Source organism: Symphalangus syndactylus, chromosome 6 (assembly GCF_028878055.3).
Source record: "Symphalangus syndactylus isolate Jambi chromosome 6, NHGRI_mSymSyn1-v2.1_pri, whole genome shotgun sequence".
Classification (NCBI taxonomy): domain Eukaryota; kingdom Metazoa; phylum Chordata; class Mammalia; order Primates; family Hylobatidae; genus Symphalangus; species Symphalangus syndactylus.
Window position 1 is genome coordinate 35,569,448 of NC_072428.2, and position 24,480 is coordinate 35,593,927.

The 24,480-nt window shown below is 42.4% G+C and overlaps 1 protein-coding gene across 1 annotated transcript in view; it reads right to left on the minus strand.

Annotated features, from left to right (window-relative positions):
• Positions 1-10,196: 10,196 nt before the first annotated feature.
• The window catches only part of SLC6A5 (solute carrier family 6 member 5), a 60,958-nt gene continuing 46,674 nt past the window's right edge, over positions 10,197-24,480 (minus strand). The window contains exons 13-15 of the mRNA XM_055282143.2: positions 23,937-24,037; positions 16,979-17,146; positions 10,197-14,730 (exon numbers count right to left, since the gene is read on the minus strand). Coding sequence (XP_055138118.2) covers positions 14,575-14,730; positions 16,979-17,146; positions 23,937-24,037 — 425 coding nt within the window. The 3' untranslated portion in view covers positions 10,197-14,574. The remainder of the gene's footprint in view (positions 14,731-16,978; positions 17,147-23,936; positions 24,038-24,480) is intronic.

Below are 24,480 nucleotides of genomic sequence, written 5' to 3' on the forward strand. Positions count from 1 at the left end.
GGCCGCCCCGCCCCCAGCCCACCCCCCACCGCGGGCGGCGGCGGCGGCGTGGGGCTCGGGGCCTGGCCCCCGCTGCGGCTGCGTTCGCCTGGGAGCCCGGGCAGGAGCGCGGGGCTTGGCTACTGTGGCTTGTTGCGCTCCCCGTTGGGGGCCGATTCCGTTCGCCTCCTTCGCCCGCAGAACTGCGAGGATCTGGACTGCAGGCGCCGCTACCACCCGGAGCACCGAAGTCGGAGTCCCAGGACCCGCGGCCGAAACCAGAGAGCGGGAGGTACACGGCCGCCCCCACAGCTTCACGCGCTCTAGCCCCTCTGAGCCGCAGTCGCCAATGCTGCCCTCTCTGCTTCCGCACCGCGGTGGGGGCTGCCGAAGTTGCCACAGTTCATCACTGCCGAGTCGAAAAGCCTCCGAGCCCTCGCTGGTGGGTATTTTTCCTCGGGGGAACCCAGACCAAGGCGGCGCCACCGAGCGCGCACGCAGCCCCTCGGAAAACAATTACTCGGGATTCGCTCTGTCAGCTAGGTGGGGAGGGACCTGAGGGGGCTGATGGCTGAGTCCCTGCTCACCGCCTGTACCTTCTGTCTTCTCTCTCCTGGTGAACCCCTATGACTGAATACGCTCTTTGTGGGTGCAGAAAGCGCTGAGGTGGGGGGGTGCAGAAAAGGGGTCCTCGACGCGGAGCGAGCTGTGGTTGGGGTTTGGGAAGTCTATTTGCAAACCTTCTCATTCTGCAGGGCAGATGCTGCCACATAGGGGTAACTCCTAACCATCTTTTTTTTTCTTGCGTGATTTTCTTAATGGTATTATCAAAAGCCCACTTTTCTTTTATAGTAACCTTTTGGCCCCATTTGCAATTCCTCCGGGACCTCCACCTTCTTTTCCCTCCCCCACCACCACAACATTCTCTGGAGAGAAAAGCTGGGCTGGGCTTTGTTTTCTACTTGCCGGCAAGAAGAGAATGGGTTCTCTCCCCTGCGACCCTTTCAGGACCTGACCTTCCCTGTGAAGATCCCCCAAATTTGAGACTTCTGTCCCACTTCCTATTTGTCCTACTAACACCTAGGAATATTATTTATAACTGGATATGTACAGTCATGAAATCTGAAATGACAGCCTCTGATTTATACCAAATGAACTCCACCTAGCTTGCTCAGTCTTCCCACTCTCTCTGAACCCCCCGCTCCCCCTCACCGCCAGTACCCCTTTGATACTCACAACAGGGATCCCAGAGGAGTCCAAGGAAACCTCAGAACAGCCGTCCCTCATTTCCTGGAAACCAATTCCAACGTTTCAGAATCCTCTTCACTAATAAGAACGTGCCCTTCTCACTTCTTGCACCCACTTTCACTTCCTATATCCTTAACCCCTACACAACTTTGACCCCAGGAGCCCCAGTGAAGTTCACCAAATTAGCGCAGCTTATTAAGAGGGAAGGCTTTACTAGCATGCTCTTCTGGTCTCTGCCCTATTTTTCTGGATATTTCTGTGTGCAAGCCACTGTCCCATTTGGCCCTTTATGTTGTGGTCCTTTGGCAGATGGAAAAGAAAGTGAACAAGCAGGTAAATTCCAGCTCAAGAAGTTTACTGTGCAATCTAGAAGTTGAGCTGAATGATTAAGAGGTAAACTGATGTCAGCTGACTCCAACTCAGATTCGGCTAAGGCCGAAAGGAAATCTGTCTACCTTGACTCTGTATTTTCACTAACAGAGTCCACGTGTTTTTCCTTCCACCTGGAGCGTGTTGCATTTAAAGCTAACGTTAAAATCACACATCTTGGAAGAGAATAGGATTTCCCAAGTCTTGATGGGCCTTGTGGACAAGGACACCATACAGCATGTTGTATTATAAGAGCCATTTCCTATCTCTCCTCTGCAGTCTTTAAGTACACCTCAGCAGGAACAGCCTTGAGTTGCTTTGAACTGTTGTTTCCGAGGCCCTTTTATTGATTTCAGAAAGCCCAGAATCCTTAAAAGTACAGTGACCCCAGCAAGGGGAAAAGGTGGTCTGGGTAAGATCTGCAGAGCTCTCTATCTTTAAAGTCTCTGTGTAATTAGCTGGTCCTGTGGGATAGGACTTTTAGCTTGTTCCATTAAAAAAATAAAGCAAGACATATGTTCTGTCATAGCTTTGCTGCATAACTTCCATTAACAGTAACAAGAGTTAATCTCAACAAGGTCATAAATCTTTTCTAGATAACTAAGTACTGCAATCTCCTCCTATAAGTGCAACCCTTGAGTGGGGATTTTGAGTGTGTAGGCCTGTTAAGCTAAGGTGACCTTCATAGAATGGGCTCAGCAAGTTTCTGTGGTGACAATGAAGGGACACATGGCTATGTATGTACTTGATGGTGGAATGTTACAGTGAGACCTGTGTTCAGTGGAAGCCACACTGAAACATCTTACCTGATGCCAGATCCCAAGCCCATCCTCCCCTTCAGGATGGCCTACCTCCATGGGTTCTTCAGGAGCCAGTAGTTGTCTTTCATTATCCCTCTGACTCTTCTTCCTGACCTCTAAATGTTGGAGAGCCCCAGGACTCACTCCTCAACCCTTCCCTTCCAGCCACACTCCCTCCCTATTAAGCTCATCCCACCTCATGGATTTAAATAATATCTATACAGGGATGACTCTCAAATATGCATCTCTATCCCCAGCCTCTATTTTGAATCCCAGGCCTACATATCTAACTACCTATTAGACATCTTGAATATAATATGGCCACATCATCAAAATTAAAAACATTTGCACTTCAAAGTACACTATCAATGAAGTAAAAAAACAACCAATGAAAAAGTATCTTTGCAAGACATATCTGATTGGAACTTGTATCTACTAAAAAACTATTACAACTAGATAATACAAGACAATAAAAGGTCCAATTTGCAAATGGGCAAAGTATCTGAATAGATATTACTCCGAAGTATATATACAAGCGGCCAATAAAGACATGAGAAGATGTTCAACATCATTAGCCATCTGGGAAATGCAAGTCAAAACTACAGTGAGATATCACTTCACATCCACTAGGATGGCCAGAATAAAATAGATAATAAATGTTGGTGAGGATGTGGAGAAATTGGAACTCATATACTGCTAGTTAGAATGTAAAGTGTTCTTTAAACAGTTAAACATAGAGTTGCTGCACAGCAGCCCTATCCCTAATATCCACACAAGGTAAATGAAAACATATGTCCATATACTACCTTGTACATAAATATTTAGAGCATTATTCAAAATAGTCAAAAAGTAGAAACAACCTAAATGTCCACTGACAAATAAGTGGATAAATAAAATGTGGTATGCCTATATAATGGAATATTATTCAGCAATAAAAAGACATGAAGCATTGACACATACTACAACATTGACCTTGAAAACCTCATACGAAGTGAAAAAAGCCTGTCACAAAGGACCATATATTATACAATTTCATTTCTATGAAAAGTCAGGAATAGGCAAATCTATAGAGACAAAACATCTGATTAGTGGTTGTCTAGGGCTTGGGGTTAAGGAGGTAGGATTAGGGGGTTATGGCTAAAAAGTGTAGGGGCTATTTTTGAGGTAATCAAAAGGCTCTAAATTTGATTGTGATGATGGATGTAAAACTCACAGACAATCACAATATAGTAAAAACCATTGAATTGTATACTTTAAATGGGTGGATTGTATGATATGTGAATTATATCTCAAGCTGTTTTTTAAAATATTTTAATCATGACAAAAAATTGTAATATGGCCAAATGGGGACTTTTGACTTTTCCCTTCTCTTAAATTTCTCACTGCTGACTTCTAAGGACACGGCAGGAGCCTTCACCAAGTGCTCCAACTGTATAACCCAGGGTCACCCTTGACTTGCTTTCCCTTAGCCCCCACACACAAGGCATCAAGCCCTGTCAGTATACCTTAAAGAAAAATCCCCAGTCAAATTCCTCTTCTCACCAGGTCTCCTCCCACCTTCCTCCAACCCATCATTATCTCTCCCATAGGCTACAGCTATAGACTCTCAATGCTTCTCTCTGCCTCCATTCTTGCCCCGTATAATTCCGTCACCTCCACCTTCAGCAGTCATAGTCTGTGTTTTGTAACATGTATCGTATCACACTGCCTTGCTCAAAACTCCTCCTGGAGTTTTCCATCATATTTTAGTAAAATCCAAACATCTTATATCACCCCTGCTTCTCTTCCCAGGTCCCTCTCTCCCCCATTCTCCCCCTAACTCACTCCAGGTGGACTTTCTTATTCCTTAAACATTCCCAGTTCATACCATCCTCATGATCTTTGCACTTGCTGTCCCCTCTACCTGGAAGGTTCACTTTTAACTGACTCAAATCTCGTCTCAATGTCAGCTCTTTGAGGAGACCTTGCCCAAAGAAGCTTCTCACTTTACTCCCAACATTCTCTGCCTCCTTACCCTGCTTTATTTTTTAGAGTGTTTGTTATTGTCTAAAATAATACGATTTATATGTTTACTTATTTGTTCTGTCCCCCCCCACAATATAATGCAAGCTCCACAAGAATAGGAATTTTGTCTTTCTTGTTCACCAACGTATATTTCCACCTAGAACAGTGCCTAGCACATTTTAGGAGCTCATTAAATGTTGTTGAATGAATGAATGAATCAATGCATGTTCTGCCAGGAAGCAGCATGGAGAATGAACTCTTCTCATTGGCTGTCAGCACGGCAACAGTCAGAAGGCCTTGTCTCTCTGTCCCCCCGAGTTGCTCCACTGCTGACTCTATGTGGGGCAGCAGATCCCATAGAGGAAGAGTAAGAAGTACTCCTTTTTAGTATCCAAACTAAATGTGCAAGCTAAAAGCAGTTCCAAGCATGAGAAACCCTCTATTATATTTACTGCCTTATGAATTCCCCTCCCGAAGCCACTCTTCTTTGTCCAAGCAGCCTTTCAACTATCTTCACAGCTACCTTCACATTGTGGACACATAAGAAGTTTATAAAACTTATTATACACATAAGAAGTTTATAAAACGAGAAAATGAGAAAGTAGCACTGTGACAGATTGGATTCTATACCTTCCCTCTACTCTAAAGAATAAGTTGAAGTCCTAACCCCTGGCACCTGTGAATGTGAGCTTATTTGGAAATTGGGTTTTTGCAGATGTAATAACTTAAGATGAGGTAATTAGTGTAGGCCCTAATGCAGTATGACTGATATCCTTATAAGAGAAAAATACCATGGGAAGACAGAGACACAGGGAGAATGCCATGTGACCATGGATGCAGAGATTAAAGTGTTGTAGTAGCTGTGCTATGGTTTGACTATTTGTCCCCTGCAAAAATTATGTTGAAGTTTAACTCCCATGTGGCAGTATTGAAAGAGCCTCTAAGAGGTGATAAGATCATGAGGGCAGAAATTAATGGGTTAATGGGTTAATGGATTAATGGATTATCATGGGAGGGGAACTGGTGGCTTTACAACAAGAGGAAGAAGGACCTGAGTGAACATGTTAGCATGCTCAGCCCCCTCACCATGACATCCTGTGCCACTCTATTCTAGAGTCCCCACTAGCAAGAAGGTTCTCACCAGATGCAGACCCTAGACCTGGGAACTTTCAATCTCCATAACTGTAAGAAATAGGTTTTTTTCTTTAAAAATTATGCAGTTTCAGGTATTCTGTTAAAAGCAACAGAAGGCCAGGCGCCATGGCTCATGCCTGTAATCCCAGCACTTTGGGAGGCCGAGGCGGGCAGATTGCCTGAGCTCAGGAGTTCGCAACCAGCCTGGGCAACATGGTGAAACCCCATCACTACTAAAATACAAAAAATTAGCCGGGCATAGCAGCATGCGCCTGTAGTCCCAGCTACTTGGGAGGCTGAGGTAGGGGGATTGCTTGAACCCGGGAGGTGGAGGTTACAGTGAGCCAAGATTGCTCCACTGCACTCCAGCCTGGGCAACAGAGTGAGACTCCATCTCAAAAAAAAAAAAAAAAAAGCAACAGAAAATGAAGATAAGCTACAAGCCAAGGGGTGTCTTCCAGAGGCTGGAAGAGGCAAGGAAGGATTATCCCCTAAAGACTTGTCCTGCCAACCCTTGATTTCAGATTTCTAATCTCCAGAACTGTGAGAGATTAAATTTCTGTTGTCTTACATCTTTCAGTTTGTAGTGCTTTGTTATGGCAGCAGTAGGAAACTAACACAAGTGCCAATTTGCTGCCAGAGTCAAGGAAAGTACGAAAGCACCCAAGTTTCCTTCACAAACCTAACAGCCTCAATACTCTCTGCAACTGTGCAAGCCTAACTTGGGTGGATATTTTCATTTCCTGAAATGCACATGCACTTATAAAAAGAGGCTGAATGAATGTATTTATGTATGAACCTCTTTCTATATGGATATATAAACTCTATATGAAAACTTCGTTCTCTAATTACCACAGTCCACTTCAATGGTATCCAAATTAGAGGGATCCATATTTTGCTAAATTAACTAGTGTCCTCGTCTCATGTCTTCAGACATGTTTTAGAACAAAGCTGGGTATAGATCTGTAGGAAAATAGGTAGAAAAATTTATAGACATATAGAAAAAGGCATCTCATGATTCTTTGGATGAAACCATTCTAATCCATAACATCAATCATCTTGGAAAAGTTTCAAGTTTCTGATGACAAGAACCAGGGTGTGCTCATATCTAGGCTTTATTAAATGTTAAGTAATCACATGTCCATTCCAATAGACCATTAAAAATTTGGCACACTATCTTCAAAGAGGCCCTAGAAACAGGCTCCACCCCAGCCCTGGCCAGAATGGTATTGGCTACATTTCTTAAGTGTAACTATGAGTGGTTACTGCTGTAAGTACTGTCCAAGGATTAACCCATTTATTCTTCAAAACAACCCAATTAGGTAGGTAGCATTATTATACCTATCTTACAAATGTGGAAAGTGAGCCATTGACCAAGTTAAGTGGCTGAGTGTGACTCAAACCCAGGCCATATGAACTTTACTGTTTCTCCTGGGATGAAGCCTGCGAAGTCAGTTTCATAACAGCCCAATTTCCTGCCTGAGTTCTGAACCAATTGAGAAATAAGATAACAGCAGGAGGCTAAAACATCACTTTTATTAATGTAGAGACCATGCTGGAAGGGCGTAGCCTATGCGAAAGCCAAAATAGACTGGCCATCTGCCTTCCCTGCAGGCTGGACCTTGCCACAGCCATCTGCTCCCACTGATCCGGATGAAAAGAGAAAGCTAAGGAGGCCCCATTGAGAAATGAGGACCAGTGGCTGGCACCTTCCTCCGCAAGGGATGGGAGAATAGGGAGTGGGATAAAAGGCCAAGAGTGTTTATTTTATTTCCTATATCAGTAAAGATTCTATCTGGCTTCGTATAACAGGAAAACTCCCAAACCATAGTAACTTAAATAACGTAGGTCTTTAATACGCTCTTCAGTAAAAGAATTCTAGAGTTGGAGAGTCCACCATCCCTGGAATGTAGTTCTTGTCCTCATGGTTAAATATAGCTGCTGGTACTCCAGCCATTACAGCCACATTCCAGACAGCAAAATATGGAAGAGAATGAAGAGAAGAAGAGCATGCCTAGGAGTCCCAGGTATTATTTCTATATATATTTGGGCAGAACCTAGCCACAGGGCCACTCCATATGTATCTGTTAGCTATTGCTACATAACAACCACAAAATTTCCATGTCATACAACACTAAACACATATCTGCAGGTCACCTAGGGTTCAGTTCATCCATGCTGGTCTCAGACAGGCAGTTCTGCTTCAGGTTACAGTGGCTGGGCTGATTCCATTTCTCACTGCAGGTCTGTGTTTCAGTTGAGTGACATGTGCCTTTCATCTTCCTTGGGTTGATGGGCTAGCCACATCTGTTCCTCATGGCCCAAAGAGACACCAAAGAGCAGATAGAAACAGGTGAGGCCTCTTAAGGTCTAGACTCAAAATGGCACACTGCCACGTCTGTTCACACGCTATTAGCCAAAGCACAGATGCATTACCAAGCCCCAAGTCAAGGGCAAGAAGTACAATCCACCCACAATGAGGACACAGCAAGGGTGTGGTTCACGGAGGCCGGGGGGGGGGGGGGGGGGGAGGGGGGGGCGGGGCATAAAGAAGTGAAGCCAGGTCAATCTACCGTACTTTGCAGCAAGGGAACCAGGAAACATCATGCTTTGGCTGAGTGGCAACAAGCCTGGCAAAAGTCAGAGATGTTACTAAAAAAGGGAAGAATAGAAATTCAAAGGCATTTACCAGTTTCTCCCCTACACTCCCTCACATTGTACCAACTTTATAAAATATCAGTATTGGCCTAGTGCAAGTTCTCTGTCATTCTTGACCTCACCTCAAGGCTGTGTATAGAAATAAGCACTCAAAAGAAGGCCAAAAAAAAAAAAAAAACAAGGTTCACAGTGAGATTGTCATGGGCCTGTGCTTACCAGTGCTCTCCACTTTTGAGTAGGTGAGACAGAGTGATTTTTTTTAAATGTTTTATCTCAAAGCCCTAAGCCCGGAAAGATCAAATTCATGCCCCTTAGCAGGTAAGACACAAACTTCTCTCTGTGCATCTTTCCTGAACACTGGCAGTGAGTGCCACATGATGGAGATGGCTGGAAGCCTGGAGGCAAATCATACAAGTGAATATACCATATAATTGCAGAATGCCTCTGCCTCTGTTTCCTGATTGAAAGGAGGAGGCAAGAGGAATCAAGTTATAGAATAAAAATACCTGGGCTATCCTGAGGCCCCTGAGCCCACGTCCAAGACCCCATATACCCCAGCTTCCCCCCTGGACTCCCAGACTTCACCATGATCCAGCAAATCACATGACAAATCCTGGGAGAAGAGTCACCAGTGAGACTGGAGTACCAGACTGGTGACTCTTCTTCTAAAAATAAAAAATTAACTCTTAAGTTTCCCCTATTTCTCCTTATCCCCAATTAAGGAAAAACATATTTAGAAGGTTTATAAAAACATAATAGAGCATTTCTAACTGAAATTCCATGGTACCTGGGATCTGCTTTGAAATACTCTAAGGAAACAGTTTCAGGGTGGGGAGACAGATCATGAAATAAACTTGGACATGAGTTGGTAATTGTTGAAACTGCGTGATGTGGACATAGGAGTTCATCATTCTGTTCTCTCCAACTTTATGTATACCTGAAATTTTTCAAAATAAAAAGTTACACACACACACACAAAATGATCAAAGGAATCTCAGGAAGGAGATAGAAGATGTTGAGTCAGCACCAAGCTCTGATCCCACAGAGTGCACTTCTTGCCCTTTCAGGAGCACTGTTGCTGGGAAGATAAGACATTACACTGAGTTTAGTGTTCACAGTGCTGTGCACCTGCCAAAGCACAGTTTTAAGGCCAGTCCTGAATGTATTATATGGAGCTCTTATTATCATAGACTTTTCGCAGCCTGGAGCTTGACTGCAGGCTGGACACCTGTGCACTTGGCATGTGGATTTCAGCATCAGCTTGTGAGGGCATTTCTTTCCCAGTGAGGATAGCCTGGATCATCTCTGTAGCCTTCCAACACTGAAGCTGAAGATGGAGGCAGAGCATGAGTATGTTGTGCTCATTTGAGGAGTACAGAGTCAAGCCCCTAGGTTGACCTGATCAGACAGCAGAGAACATGACACCGAACCCTGGGGCCCCATCTCTGAGTAAGGAACATGAGGGTTCCACCCACTCAAAAGGAGAGCAATGGCATTTCTTTGTTTTTTAGAATAGGTTTTCCTTGTACTATAATTTGAGTTCCTTAAGATTTGAGACCGTTTTATTCCATTTTGCCTGAGGCCTAGCACAATGCAGGAACTACATAAAATGTTTGCTAAATTGAAATATAGTTGAAGACTGACAAAATGATCATGAAAACATACACAATGTTTTAACTTGTCCTGTCTTTCTGTTCAGATCTCAGATCTACTCAGATTCTCTTTTTCCTCCTTCTTTCTCCTACTCCAACCTCTCTCTCTCCCGCCATGGGGTGATTAATAACTCAGCAAACAATAATGTATTCTGATGGTTAAAAATATAATAACTTAATTGATAATTGTTTCTGCAGCAGCACAGTATCTCGTTTTCCCAGGAGGGCAGTTTTCCATGGCTGTTCCAGGTTTTGCACAACAAAATTGATCAATCTTGGGGATACCTATAAGGCTGTTTACTAAGAAATAAAGATGATGGGTAATGGCTTTGTAAGAGACACAATACTATAATCATGTTTTAAACACTGACATTTATTTAGGGTTTTGTGAACTCATACATTATTAGGATAAATTCTAATTTATATCAGTTCATAATAGGCAAATATATAATACAATAAATTGCATTTTTATACATAAATACAAAATTTGAGGTAGGGCCTCAAGAATAATGACTTCTTAAATGAATAATGTGCAATATATAATATGTAATCTATAAGATATATATATATATATATATATGATGCATCATTTGTAACATAATATATTTTCTTCATGTATAGTTAATGAAAAAATATAAGGACCTGATTAGGGAACATATATTTATTCATGGGCAACAGTACCCACAAAAGATGCCTGCATTTAGGATGTTAGCCTATTCCTTTACAGGTCCATAATAAAGTGCAAAAAAACACGAACAAATGAGAGACAAAACAGTTTTTAGTCAATTACTAAGAATCATCCTAACAGTAAAATACACCTATAAGGCAAATGGTTACCTGAAGATGTATTTAATCCATGGCAGGCAAGTCAAACCACTGCTTGCTTTTCAGAAGTGATGAATACCCAATCTGAAAACACTTTCTCTTTGGCTGCAGGCTACTCAGAGGTGACCTGAGCAAAGACCACATTTCAAAACTACTTGGCCTTTCTGGGCAATTATAGCAAAATCTGGGAAAGATAGGAAGCTTCACTTTCACAAATCCTAGGGCCACTTTGTGGGGAAATGAGTATCAAGGCAGAGTCACCCACACCTTTGCTCCCAGCCTGGACGTTTTCTGCTTGATACCCGGTGTGAAAGAGAAGGAAATGCTCCTCTGTTGGCCTTGGCCTTTTGGTTCTGCAAAACACCCTGCCACACAGCACGTCCTCTCTCGAGTCATCTGCCTCAAAGAAGCATGTCCCAACTCAAATCCAGGTGCAACAACAGTCGTATGATCTTGCCATCTCACCTTATGCTGAGCAACATTTATTGTGCTAGACTCTGGGAAGAGGACAATAACCTAAGGCCAAGGGAACAAAGAGAAAAGAAAATCTTACTTTTAGGCATGGGAAAGCCATGCTGATAGCAAAGGTGGACAGGAAGCACTGAGAGACACACAGATGAGGAAACAAGAACTTAATTAAAGGAAAACTCAACTCCAATGCAACATTACCATAAAAACAACCCAAGTCCTATCCATTTAAAGGTCATCACGTTAAATTCTTTTTAAAGTGCTGCTTACTGAAATACAAGTTGATTACATTTCTTATATATTAAAAACACATTGGAAATTTCAAAGACATTGAGGTCATAATGATTTTGCATTGACCACAGACCTCATGCAATACATAAATAAAAAGGAAAAAGAAACAATAAAACAGAACTAGACACATTTGTACCTGATAAGCACAGTCCTAAAGATAATAAAAGTTACTAATATGCAAGACATTTGCATAAGAAGTCACAACACTGATTGTTAAGAAATATACATTTTTTCCCCTCTAAGGATATGACAGGATTACTGTTTTTCACATATGGCTTTTTTTCTCTGAATGAGTTTCTGGCATTTGTTGGTGTTATGAAATAATCTCACAAGTGGAAAATGCTCCACCATTCTACACAGTGAACCAATGAAAGTCTTTCCTCAGCTACTTGGTTTTTTCCCCACTTTGAAGGGAAGTTTTCAGGTGCCAGTTTCTAACAATGTTATTCATTTTATTTTTATCCATTCATTTTTTTATTCCAATTGACTGTACATTTTAATATCATGGAAACAATCCATTAGACAAGCTAAATTTACAAGGTAACCATTTCCAGGTAAATTTGGAACCTTGCACCTAAGCATGTCCCTTTAAACAAAGGGAAATAACTCTTGGAAACTATAGTGAAGTGGGGTGGGGGGGAAACAGCTGCTCAGGGAGCAGCTACTGCGTCTTACCTGGGCAAATCATAATTAACACAAATGTAAACGCCCCCAAATCCAAAACACGCAGCTAGTGACAAGGTCTCCGTTCTCACAATTAACTTTCAGTTTGTACAAAACAAACCTGGCAGCATCTGTGGGAGCCCTCCACCCCTACCTTCTTTTAATCACAAAAGCAATAATTAGCAGAAATTGGATTGGCGTCCAGCATCAGACTCGAGTTTTAGCCAAGAGGCAACAGGAGAGCCAAAAACCATTCATCCTGACACAAACATACCAGTCCCATGAGAGAATGCTAATTGATTTAAGCTCTTTTTCTCAACCTTCAAATTGGAAAGCCTGCAGATAATTTCCAGGCCTAAGTTATTCCTCCGGGCTCCTCTCACTCTACCAGGTATCAGTTGGAGAGGCTCATTTTTGGTATCATTGTGCGACATCTGCTGCAGTAATTGGGGGCTTCTCACCAATATGGCTTTCTTAGAGAAACCTGTGTTCATAGCAGACAGGTGAGGCCACAGTTCAGCTTCCTAAAGCTAAGTTTAGGGGCAGCTCAGGGTTTAGTCTCCGTGATAGACTCAAGCAAGTTCGAGCTTTGGGAGACAAGGGGGGACAGGAGGAGAAGGAGAGGGGAGAACAAATACACACTGCAGACAAAAGACATGAAAATCTAAAGTTCAAAACCCATCTTTGTTTCCTTTTCTAAAACCTTTCACAAGCTACTCTTAAAAACTGGAAGTTCATACTGATGTTGGCAAATGGCAATGATACTTGCCCTAGAAAAGGAAGAGCTCAGTAAAATGAGTTGAGACTTTTTTTAACAAATGAAATCTTTAAAAAAAAAAAAAAATGTACATTAAAGTCTGTTGTTGGGTTTCATTGCTATTAAACAGGATGAAAATGTCACAACAATATACAAGATTTGAACTGAAAACTTTGTCTGAGACCCTGTGCTATGAAGATAAATGAAGAAAATGATTGAAATGATTCTCCCCTAAAGGAAACAATTTTAGGTTTAGATATTATTACTGTAAGGGAAAATAAAATCCCCAGACTACACTATACTAAATTCACCATCTCTACAGAATTCATAAGATATTTATAAGGACAGAAATCACCACTATAAGTACACACTACATGAACACATGTCACATTTTAAAAATTTCATATATGCATGTTTAGGATACAAGAAGATAATAAAGTTTACACTTCGCCAATTTCTGCAGACATATGATCCGCTCTCATTAGAGTGCAGTTAAAATGAGTACTGTGAATAGGGAACTCTTAAAATTGAATCGGCTGAATGTAGTCTTAAAAGCTGTAGTCTTAATTGGCTCACTCGCTACTTACCTAAGCTGTATTTATCAGAAAGTTCTATAAATACCATGTCCTAAAATGTACTACCAGTGCAGTAAATATTGTGGTTGCTTCCTATTAAACTCTCCATTTCTTTGATTTCTCTATGACCACAATTGGCATTTACTGTGAATGAAAAAGAGTAAAAATTAAGAAGTTATCCGTCTTTTAAGAGCTTGTGTCCTATATATATAATATATAGACAGAACCAGGGTAAGTCTTGTTTTCCCAGAGGTCAAAAGACAAGGTGTCTACAGCTTATAGAAAGACATTGAGAGAAGAAACACAGGATCGTGACATTGAACCATGGTGCTAAATATCTTGTAGAAACTAGCATGGAGCCCTACTATGAACGTACAAAATGAGGCACAACTTATATGATGGCTTCTTGGGCAGAGGTAGAGGAAATGACCAAAAGAACTCACAAATGTGGTTATTTAAAACAAAAAAAGACAGCCGAGGGAAGAAAACTGAGGGTTGAATCAAAGTCACAATGTGCAGACTGTAGCGTCTGAGTTAGTGGTAACTGGAGATTGCTGATCCAAATGAAGGAAACAGATCCCCAGTGGTGACTGGAAATATAAACTTAACCACCTCAGTGGTGTCCAAATTGAATGGTCTTGTCTTACATCCAAAACATTTTCTGACCACTGCTAACTCTCCGGAAAAAAAAACCTGTCTTGAACTTTGTGGGTCTGAACAAGATCACTACATTGCTCAGTTCTGTTCAAGTCCAAATTAAGTCTTGTAATTCGGCCATTCTATATATGCCTTACTGGCACCACCCCATGCCATCACACAGTGGATACCTCTCTATTGACCAAACCACGCATACCTACCAGCGCTCACCTAACTGATCCTCCTCTGCGGGGTAAAACGTGTGGCCAAGGGACCAACCTGACCAGAAACAGTCACCATGGGCACAGGCAAACAGTGCTTCAGGTGGTCTGTGTAGCTCTTTACTACAGCATGCAACACTATGCCTACTTTTCTACATAATCACTCTCATGCATGGATGTGAACCAAGACGTAGGAAGAAAGATGTAGAAAGATGGAAGGAGAGCTATGGAAAACATTAGGAGGAGGCAGAGAGGAAAAACAGGATCAAGTCTGGACCATCCCACACCACTGGACTAGCACTGAGTGCCCAGTTCCAAATCCTTCACTGGCAGTTTGAGTCCCAAGGAAGAGGTTCCCAAGGGGTCGATCATGTTCTTGTAACGCTCCCCACGGTGTTGAGCTAAGAATGGGCCCCAGTCCGGCTGTGGCGAGCACACCAACTTCAGCCTCTGCAAAGAAGCCAAAGACAGACATGGTCACAGAAGTAATGCACCTTCCTCACCTGGGGACGACCCACCCATCCCCAAACTGCTGATGACCACTTTGACCAGAATCCTTGCTTGAGCCAAGAGGCCCTCTACCAAGAGAGGTAGTTAGGAAGATAAGCGTTCATTAATTAACTAGGCCAGAGACATTAAAGAGGACACTTAGTCTGGTTCACTTGAAATTATTTACATCACCCTGCAAGCAATATTGCAATTGCTCTGTGTTTGCCTTGGACAAGATTAATAGAGGATAAAGGGCCCAGATTTTAATTATACATTTTTCCCTCCAAATGAAGAGAATCCACAAGCTTCTCTCTTCACTGCCAAACACAGTCTGCAAAAGACATGTGCTTGATTACTTTTGTTCTGTAGTCTCAACAGTGGATTGCTACATCTAAATAATTGGATTTTGTTTAGCATATTTCCCAGAAGGATATAAATGACCGGAGGAAAAAAAAATCCAACCCCAAAGATACATCGCCAAGAGTGAACAAAGATTTTAATTATCTGTTGACAAAATACACGCTTCTGACTTGGTTCAGCAGTGTGGGTTCTTGCAGGCAAGCTAAAAATAATAGGAATGTCTCTAATCCTTCAGCTGAAATTTTTATGGAAAACATAACTTGACTGGAACATTTTCTAGAAAAAGGAAAGAAAACATATTTCTGACTAAGAGGGAACAATTATATGTTTATTACCTTTTAAAGTGAAGCTGGTACTTAGAGCTGTTAGTTTAATCTCTCCTTAATCACCAGTTTGCAACCTTTGTGTCCCAAATCCACCCTAATAAATTTATACAGCCAACCCAATCAGTTTAGAGAATTTTAGCCTAAGACAAAAGTAGCAGAGGCTAAACCAGGTTCTATTCAGAGGGAAAGAGATTTCTGGGTCAGTTGGTGGGGAGGCTTATGTGGGGCAGGAGTGAACGATCTCTGGAAGCCCATGGGGCCAGTCACTTACCTCATTTACCTCAAAGGAATAACAGAATTTCCTGAGGTTGGAAACTAGAATACAGCTGCAGTAAAAAGACTCCTATGCCTCCTTTTGCTAATTCTGTCTCCACCGTTAGTCCAATGAAGACAAAAGCTACCTCACCACCCAGTGGACTTTTGTGTTGTGCACGTACCACATGCCTGATTCCCATCCTCTGTCTCCCCTCCAGAGCCTCAATGGGATAACCCAGAGGCCTGTTCCTTCTTCATTCCTTTTTCAACCCATCAGACCAACAGCAAAGCCCAAATTGTTCTCTGCCTTCTATCACCTGAGTCTAGTCCAATGCTTCGCTAACAAGGGGGCTTGTTAAACTGTAGATGCCAGGGTCCCATTTCTCCAAGACTCTGGTTCAGTAGGAGTCTTCTGCCTGGATTCTGATCATGTACATTTCCAACAAGTTCTCAGGTGAGAAGGATGCTGCTGGTCGCTGGAGCAAACCTAAGTTGCCCTGATTTAGTCTAAAATGCCAGATTCCTGGATCCTCAAGACCGAGGCAAAGCTGAGTGATTCCTAGCACACCTGAGCAAGTGACTCATAAATAACAAAAGCCTGACCACACTTCACTGGTGGCACAAGAGGCAGTCCCCTTCCCATTCACTCAGGAGTGACAGTGGGGATTCTTCACATTAGAGATGGGAATTGGGTCCAGCAAGGGATCAATTGACAAAGAAAGACAAGTCTCACCTCATACCAGCCACGTTCCTGAAATTTTCACTACATTCTATGGGAACAGTGACATTTTAATCAGCTGAAACCCTCAACCATCCCTAACAGAGGCACAACAGGAGGGGGTAGTGATTTTAAGTTTAATGGTAATAGATGTTTGGGAAGAAGAAGGCTTAGACAGAGAGGAGCATCAGGGAAGGGGGAATCTGATGTGTGGTTAAAAACACAACACTGAGATTTAAACTGTGGATGAGAGGAGAGGAGGAGGAAACTCCAGTAAAGAGGAGACCCTCCGATCATTTATTTCCCAGAGCTGTCACCACACTGAGTACTAGCATAATAACAGTTCTGCTTGCAGATTGGCTGAGCCCCTCCATTAGAGGAATCATACATAATAAAAATGGGTTTAACAGAAACAGTGGCAACTGTAATCGCTTCATCACCAAGTCTCCCTCTTGAATAAGTTTACCGAATCTTTTGTTTTTTAACATGCAGAGCTTTTATGGGCTTTCCCTTGGGAGGAATTGGGAGGGAAAGAAGTAGACAGAATTACCTCAATAAATCTTCCAGGGGCCAGATGCATTTTTATCACAAACATAATCGGGATCCAGATGACGGAACAGGCGAGCATTAGCCACCCGAGCACCATGGACCAGTTAGGATAGCGGTAAGAGCCATAGGTCATGGGCTCCCACTGGTAAAAGCTAAAGCAAAGGATAAACTAGAAAGAGAAAAGTGACACACGTGTTAGGGTGGTGGCATGAATTATTCAAGCACTCAACACTATTAAACCTCTGTTATGAGTCTGATGCTTTCATCTCTATTATTTTATACCCACGAAAGAGTAGTATTATTAATCCATTTTCAAATGAAGAAACTAAATTTCAAAGAGATGGAAATGATATATTCTGAGCTGCTGACTCTGCATTTGCCAAACCATGGGAGCGGAGCAATATGTGTGCATGTGTATACATACAGACAGGCAGAGAAGACAAGTTTAAAGGATATATACCAAGGTGACAAGTAGGCAGAGGTGGGCAGGGGTGATAGTGGGTGTTTTTAAGGAGTTGTCTGTATTTTCTTTTTCTCTTTTTTTTCTTTTTGAGACAGAGTCTCACTGTGTCACCCAGGCTGGAGTGCAATGGCGTGATCTCGGCTACTGCAACCTCCCCCTCCCAGGTTCAAGCGATTCTCCTGCCCCAGCCTCCCGAATAGCTGGGATTACAGGCATATGCCACCACACCCAGCTAATTTTTGTATTTTTAGTAGAGACAGTATTTCACCATGTTGGCCAGGCTGATCTCAAACTCCTGATCTCAGGTGATCTGCCCACCTCAGCCTCCTAAAGTACTGGGATTACATGTGTGAGCCACCGTGCCCGGCCTGTATTTTCTATAATAGGTAATAATCAAGCTTTTGTTATGAGAAAGAAACCCAGGCCAGGTGCAGTGGCTCACGCCTGTAATCCCAGCACTTAGGGAGACTGAGGCGGTGGATCACCTGAGGTCGGGAGGTTGAGACCAGCCTAGCCAACATGGTCAAACCCCATCTCGACTAAAAATATAAAAATTAGCCAGGCATGGTGGCACACGCCTGTAATCCCAGCTACTTGGGAGGCTGAGGCAGGAGAATTGCTTGAACCTGGGAGGCAGAGGCTGCAGTGAGCCGAGATCATGCCACTGCACCCCAGCCTGGGCAATAGGGCGCGTCTCGGTCTCAAGAAAAAGGGAAGGGCATAGGAGGGGAGGGGGAGAGGAGGGAAGGGGAGAGGGCAAGAGGGGTGGGGGGTGGAGGGAAGGGAAGGAGAGGGGAGGGGAAACCCATTACGTTTATGTATTTTTACTTTTAAAAAATTGAATCTACTTTGCTTTCTTCTGGAATGAGGAATGGCCCACATCCAGGAGCTGCCTCTAATGCTGGCTGAGTGAGACCCAGAGTGGTCCCTAGGCAGTGATTAAGATGGAAGCTTGGTCCTATAATAAGCTGTGGGACAAACAGAAGGGATGCACAGCTCCCCTTAAATGACTCAAGGAGAACAGGCGTCATGACCAAGTGGTGAGCTGTGAGCCCAGAGACCAGCAGGCTAATCTTGGCCCAACCACTAATTAGCTGAGGGACTTTTATGTCACAGACTTCCCTGCTATAAAATGGATATATCTCACTCTGTGTATACCACACAGGGGTTTTCTGGAAATGATAGTTTGGTATTTATTCATGAGTCCCCCCTTGATTTTAAGAGAGGTCATGATGTGTTTTCTGCCCATTAACTCCTATCACTGCACACTTGGGCTAGCAACAGCCATGAGAACCCTCTGAAGACTTAGCTAGTGCAGCTAAAGAGAAAGAAAGGAATTCAAGTGCTGAAAATAGAGGCATCTTTAAAAAGTGGAGCCAAGGTTCTAATTTCTCTACTCAAGCGTTTGGGGGAAAATTTCCCTGAAAAGTGTATGGCTCCCTATATTCACCCTGCCTGTAGCAACAGCAGCCTAGAATAATGTACCCATGTAAGTTCTCTCCTCCTCTCCCCACCCCTCTCTTCCTAACTTAAACAACAAAATAACTGCCCAAAAGTGATTGGAAGGAATTTTGCAAGGAAAGATAATGTACAAAAGTGTTTTAGAAAAGTGTGAAGTGCTAGATGGATGTAAGGCATCTGTATTATTGCTGCAAAGCCCAAGCAGCTGGGGCAAGTGATTATTTCAGTACAACAATAATTCAATATATTGATTCAAAGCAACATGAGCCCAAAGACAACTGTTGGAAAAAAGTCTTCTATGGAAAGAGATATCTACTCTAGGCCCCTTTTTAAACATTTGTCCCTAGAGTTATAAGCTTTATTAACCAGAGCATTGGAAGTATGGCCTAATGTAATTATGGTAAGCTGCTCCATTTCATTTACTATATAAATAGCAATACATCTGCTTATGTGCATGCATAACTCAGTAACGTGATCTGACTATGTATACAATAATTGCATGGAGAATATTTATAGCTCTATAAATCCAATGAAGACATATATAAAAACGATCAATTTCATTTTAGGGGCTCCAGAGTAATTTAAACCCATAATCTTAGCCTATTCCAGCACACCACAAGTATCCATTTTATAGAAGGGCAAATGGCAAAAAATAAGTATTGGGCTTGGTCCTCCGACACTCATTTCCAGTTGCACAAATATCATATCAAACTTACCTGTGCAAATTTGTCCTCTGCCATAAATTTCCATCTGCCAAGTTAACTTTGACAAAACCCTGTCCTTGGCTGGGACTGGCCATGAGAGATAATAATTTAGCCACTGAGTCGGGTACACCCTGACCTTTTTGTGATGGTAGCCAAAGAAGGTGCTGGAGGGAGACTCATCAGTTGACAATGATGATGGAATTGACCCCTTCTCATTGTCCCTAGTTCCCAGCCAACACAGAAGGGGAATCTGGTTCAGGATATTTTCTGGGACCTCTCCACAACTTTCTGGCATAAGATTTATATAAGAAACTAAGTGAAGCACAACATAGTTGAGGAACTTTCTCAAAAAACAGCAAGTCCCTAAAATTCCTCTTCTCTGACATTCTGCTCACAAAAATGATTAGAACTATTGTAATCCAAACTGGCCAAACTCTAATCGAAGATGAAAGTACTAGGTTTTTAGAAATAATATATAGGTATTGGCTTGAAGCTTAGACAGCCCTGGATTCAATTCTTGGCCTTGTCACCTCCAAATCTAGTGGCCTTGGGCAAGTTCCTTGACCTCTCCAAGCCTCAGTGCACACGTGTGTAAAATGAGAGAGGAATCACCCAGCAGGCGAAGTGGTCCTAAGCTTTAGAAACATGCTTATAAAGTGCCTGCCTCATATAGACCACAACAAATGGCAGTGCTGATTATTACTATGTGAAATGGTGTTCCAGGGTATAATAAAATCCTCTGAAGCACAGTATCTTTTGGGGTGGGAAGAAAAGCAAGAGAGAATCTAGAACAGGTTCTAACTTTGATTTTAGCCAAGCATAAATCGTGAGATCCGGGGAAGAGGGCAAGCACAGTAGAGATGGGAACACCGGAGGCCTGCGAGTCTGTCTGTTCGCGGATTTTCTCTTCCCACCGATTAGGTAAATTCGAGTTCTTCATATATATTCCAGTCCTGAATTCAAGAGATAGAAAGCCTACCCTTTTCAACTCTCATGCCCCGAATCTGGTGGGCCCTTTCAGACAAATTTCAGCCTCTAAAACATAGGTACAGATGTCAGCCTCAGTATGATGTTCGCATCAACACAGAGGGAGATCAATGCTGAACGATTTTTCTGTCTACATTTCTAGCTTTTCAGAAAGAAATTGAGATGTTTTGATTAAAACTCATTTTATGTGGCACAAGACAGGGATGCCCTCTCTCACCGCTACTATTCAACATAGTGCTGGAAGTTCTGGCCAGAGCAATCAGGCAGGAGAAGGAAATAAAGGGTATTCAATTAGGAAAAGAGGAAGTCAAACTGTCCCTGTTTGCAGATGACATGATTGTATATCTAGAAAACCCCATTGTCTCAGCCCAAAATCCCTTAAGCTGATTAGCAACTTCAGCAAAGTCTCAGGATACAAAATTAATGTACAAAAATCACAAGCATTCTTGTACACCAATAACAGACAAACAGAGAGCCAAATCATGAGTGAACTCCCATTCACAATTGCTTCAAAGAGAATAAAATACCTAGGAATCCAACTTACAAGGGATGTGAAGGACCTCTTCAAGGAGAACTACAAACCACTGCTCAATGAAATAAAAGAGGATACAAACAAATGGAAGAACATTCCATGCTCATGGGTTGGAAGAATCAATATCGTGAAAATGGCCATACTGCCCAAGGTAATTTATAGATTCAATGCCATCCCCATCAAGCTACCAATGACTTTCTTCACAGAATTGGAAAAAACTACTTTAAAGTTCATATGGAACCAAAAAAGAGCCCGCATCGCCAAGTCAATCCTAAGCCAAAAGAACAAAGCTGGAGGCATCACTCTACCTGACTTTAAACTATACTACAAGGCTACAGTAACCAAAACAGCATGGTACTGGTACCACAACAGAGACATAGATCAATGGAACAGAACAGAGCCCTCAGAAATGATGCCGCATAGCTACAACTATCTGATCTTTGACAAACCTGACAAAAACAAGAAATGGGGAAAGGATTCCCTATTTAATAAATGGTGCTGGGAAAACTGGCTAGCCATATGTAGAAAGCTGCAACTGGATCCCTTCCTTACACCTTATACCAAAATTAATTCAAGATGGATTAAAGACTTATATGTTAGACCTAAAACCATTAAAATCCTACAAGAAAACCTAGGCAATACCATTCAGGACATAGGCGTGGGGAAGGACTTCATGTCTAAAACACCAAAAGCAATGGCAACAAAAGCCAAAATCGACAAATGGGATCTCATTAAACTAAAGAGCTTCTGCACAGCAAAAGAAACTATCATCAGAGTGAACAGGCAACCTACACAATGGGAGAAAATTTTTGCAACCTACTCATCTGACAAAGGGCTAATATCCAGAATCTACAATGAACTCAAACAAATTTACAAGAAAAAAACAAACAACCCCATCAAAAAGTGGGCAGAGGACATGAACAGACACTTCTCAAAAGAAGACATTTATGCAGCCAAAAAACACATGAAGAAATGCTCCTCATCACTGGCCATCAGAGAAATGCAAATCAAAACCACAGTGAGATACCATCTCACACCACTTAGAATGGCCATCATTAAAAAATCAGGAAACAACAGGTGCTGGAGAGGATGTGGAGAAATAGGAACACTTTTACACTGTTGGTGGGACTGTCAACTAGTTCAACCATTGTGGAAGTCAGTGTGGTGATACCTCAGGGATCTCGAACTAGAAATACCATTTGACCCAGCCATCCCATTACTGGGTATATACCCAAAGGACTATAAATCATGCTGCTATAAAGACACATGCACACGTATGTTTATTGCGGCACTATTCACAATAGCAAAGAGTTGGAACCAACCCAAATGTCCAACAACGATAGACTGGATTAAGAAAATGTGGCACATATACACCATGGAATACTATGCAGCCATAAAAAAATGATGAGTTCGTGTCCTTTGTAGGGACATGGATGAAACTGGAAAACATCATTCTCAGTAAACTAATCGCAAGGACAAAAAACCAAACACCGCATGTTCTCACTCATAGGTGGGAATTGAACAATGAGAACTCATGGACACAGGAAGGGGAACATCACGCTCCGGGGACTGTTGTGGGGTGGGGGGAGGGGGGAGGGACAGCATTAGGAGATACACCTAATGCTAAATGACGAATTAATGGGTGCAGGAAATCAACATGGCACATGGATACATATGTAACAAACCTGCACATTGTGCACATGTACCCTAAAACCCTAAAGTATAATAAAAAAATAAAAAAAAAAATAAAAAATAAAAAAAACTCATTTTATGAAGGAAGGGGAGAGAGGGAGGGAAGGAAAGAAGAAAGAAAGAAAAAAAATGCATTCCCTTTGCAATTATACTTTCATCCTGTCTTGCTTTCCTTTAGCAAAACTGGGACCATGTGTAATAGTAAAACAAAGGCCTTAATCTGGTTTCTAGTGCCATCTACTGGGCTCTGTGGGAATTACAGCCAACATCCTCCAGCGTACCCAAAATTCCACCTGTACAAGCCACAGAGGAAGATGGAGAAGGATCTCTGTCAATTGCTGTGTTTGCAGTGCGAAGTGGGGCAAAGCTGGCAGCTTATAGCACAATAACAAAGGTGACAAAATGAGAATGTAAGTCCCTGAACTGCAGATTTTCTGAAACGTGAAAGGCTGTGATCTTTAAGAAGGTGAATGTCAGATGATCCCAAAATGTCATCATCCCGCTTGAAGATGACAAGGTAGTTCTCAAAAGCAATAAAAATTAGCATAAAAGTTTAATGCTATATTAGTTGTAGAGCAGATGTGTTGAACAGTGATTAAGAGCATGAATTCTAGAACCAGACCACTTAAGTTCAAATCCAAGCTGTTGATAATTATTAGATGTACAAGGCAAGGCAAGCCACATCAACTCTGGGCTTCCGTTTCCTCATCTGTAAAGTGGAGATAATTATAATGCCAACCTTGAGGAGCTGCTGTGAGGGAGAGATGAGGCTACACATAGGAAGCACTGTGAACAAAGCCTACAGCATGGTTAGCACGTGGAAAACGTGGCTGTATTGTAATCCATTATTAGTACATAAAGCAGACTGATATAATGGGAAATGTGCCATAGGGTTTCTCCAAAGGCCTGTGCATGAGTCCCAGCTCTGCACCTGACCTGCTAGGCACCTTTAGGCAAGTCTTTTCAACTCTCTGAACTTCACTTTTGTCATTTGAAAGACAAGACCACCGCCCAACCTACCAGCTCCCAGGCTCACACACAGGCACGCACTGTTCAAATGTAAAACACCACATACGTATGCAAGGTGCTATCTACACGAGAAAACATGCAAAATCCTTACGGTTAAAATGGTTGGGGTTACAAATGCCCAGCAGACTTTCCAGAAGATGTTAGGCTGGAATCCAATCATCATCTCTATATCTTCACAGAATCTTTGCAAGCCTGCAAATAGACAAGCAGAGAACAGGTATAAGGCACAGTAGGAGGAAGGTGAGGTGGGGGCAGGGCAGGCACTAGAGCCCCTCACTCAAGCACCATTGGCTAGGGCTGGCCCCAGCCCGGTTTCAACATGACCTCTATTATGCAGGGAAGCATCAGACAAATGACTCGCTGCCAGGAAGATTAAGGCAAATTGAACACTTAAATAGATATTAAATATGCTCTGTGGTGAGGTTCAAAAATGTCAGCCCACGGCGACATCTAAAAAGCTCAGTTCCAGCCTGGCCCAGGCTCTCAGCATTGCCACAACCTGACATCTCACATGTGCAGCTGTTTTCTGAGGTGCTTAGTGACAACTCTGGCAAAACCGGTGAAGATTGTGGTCAATAAGCAGAGCATATTCTGAAAGCCTTGGAATTTAGAGAGAAAATCACTACACACTGGTT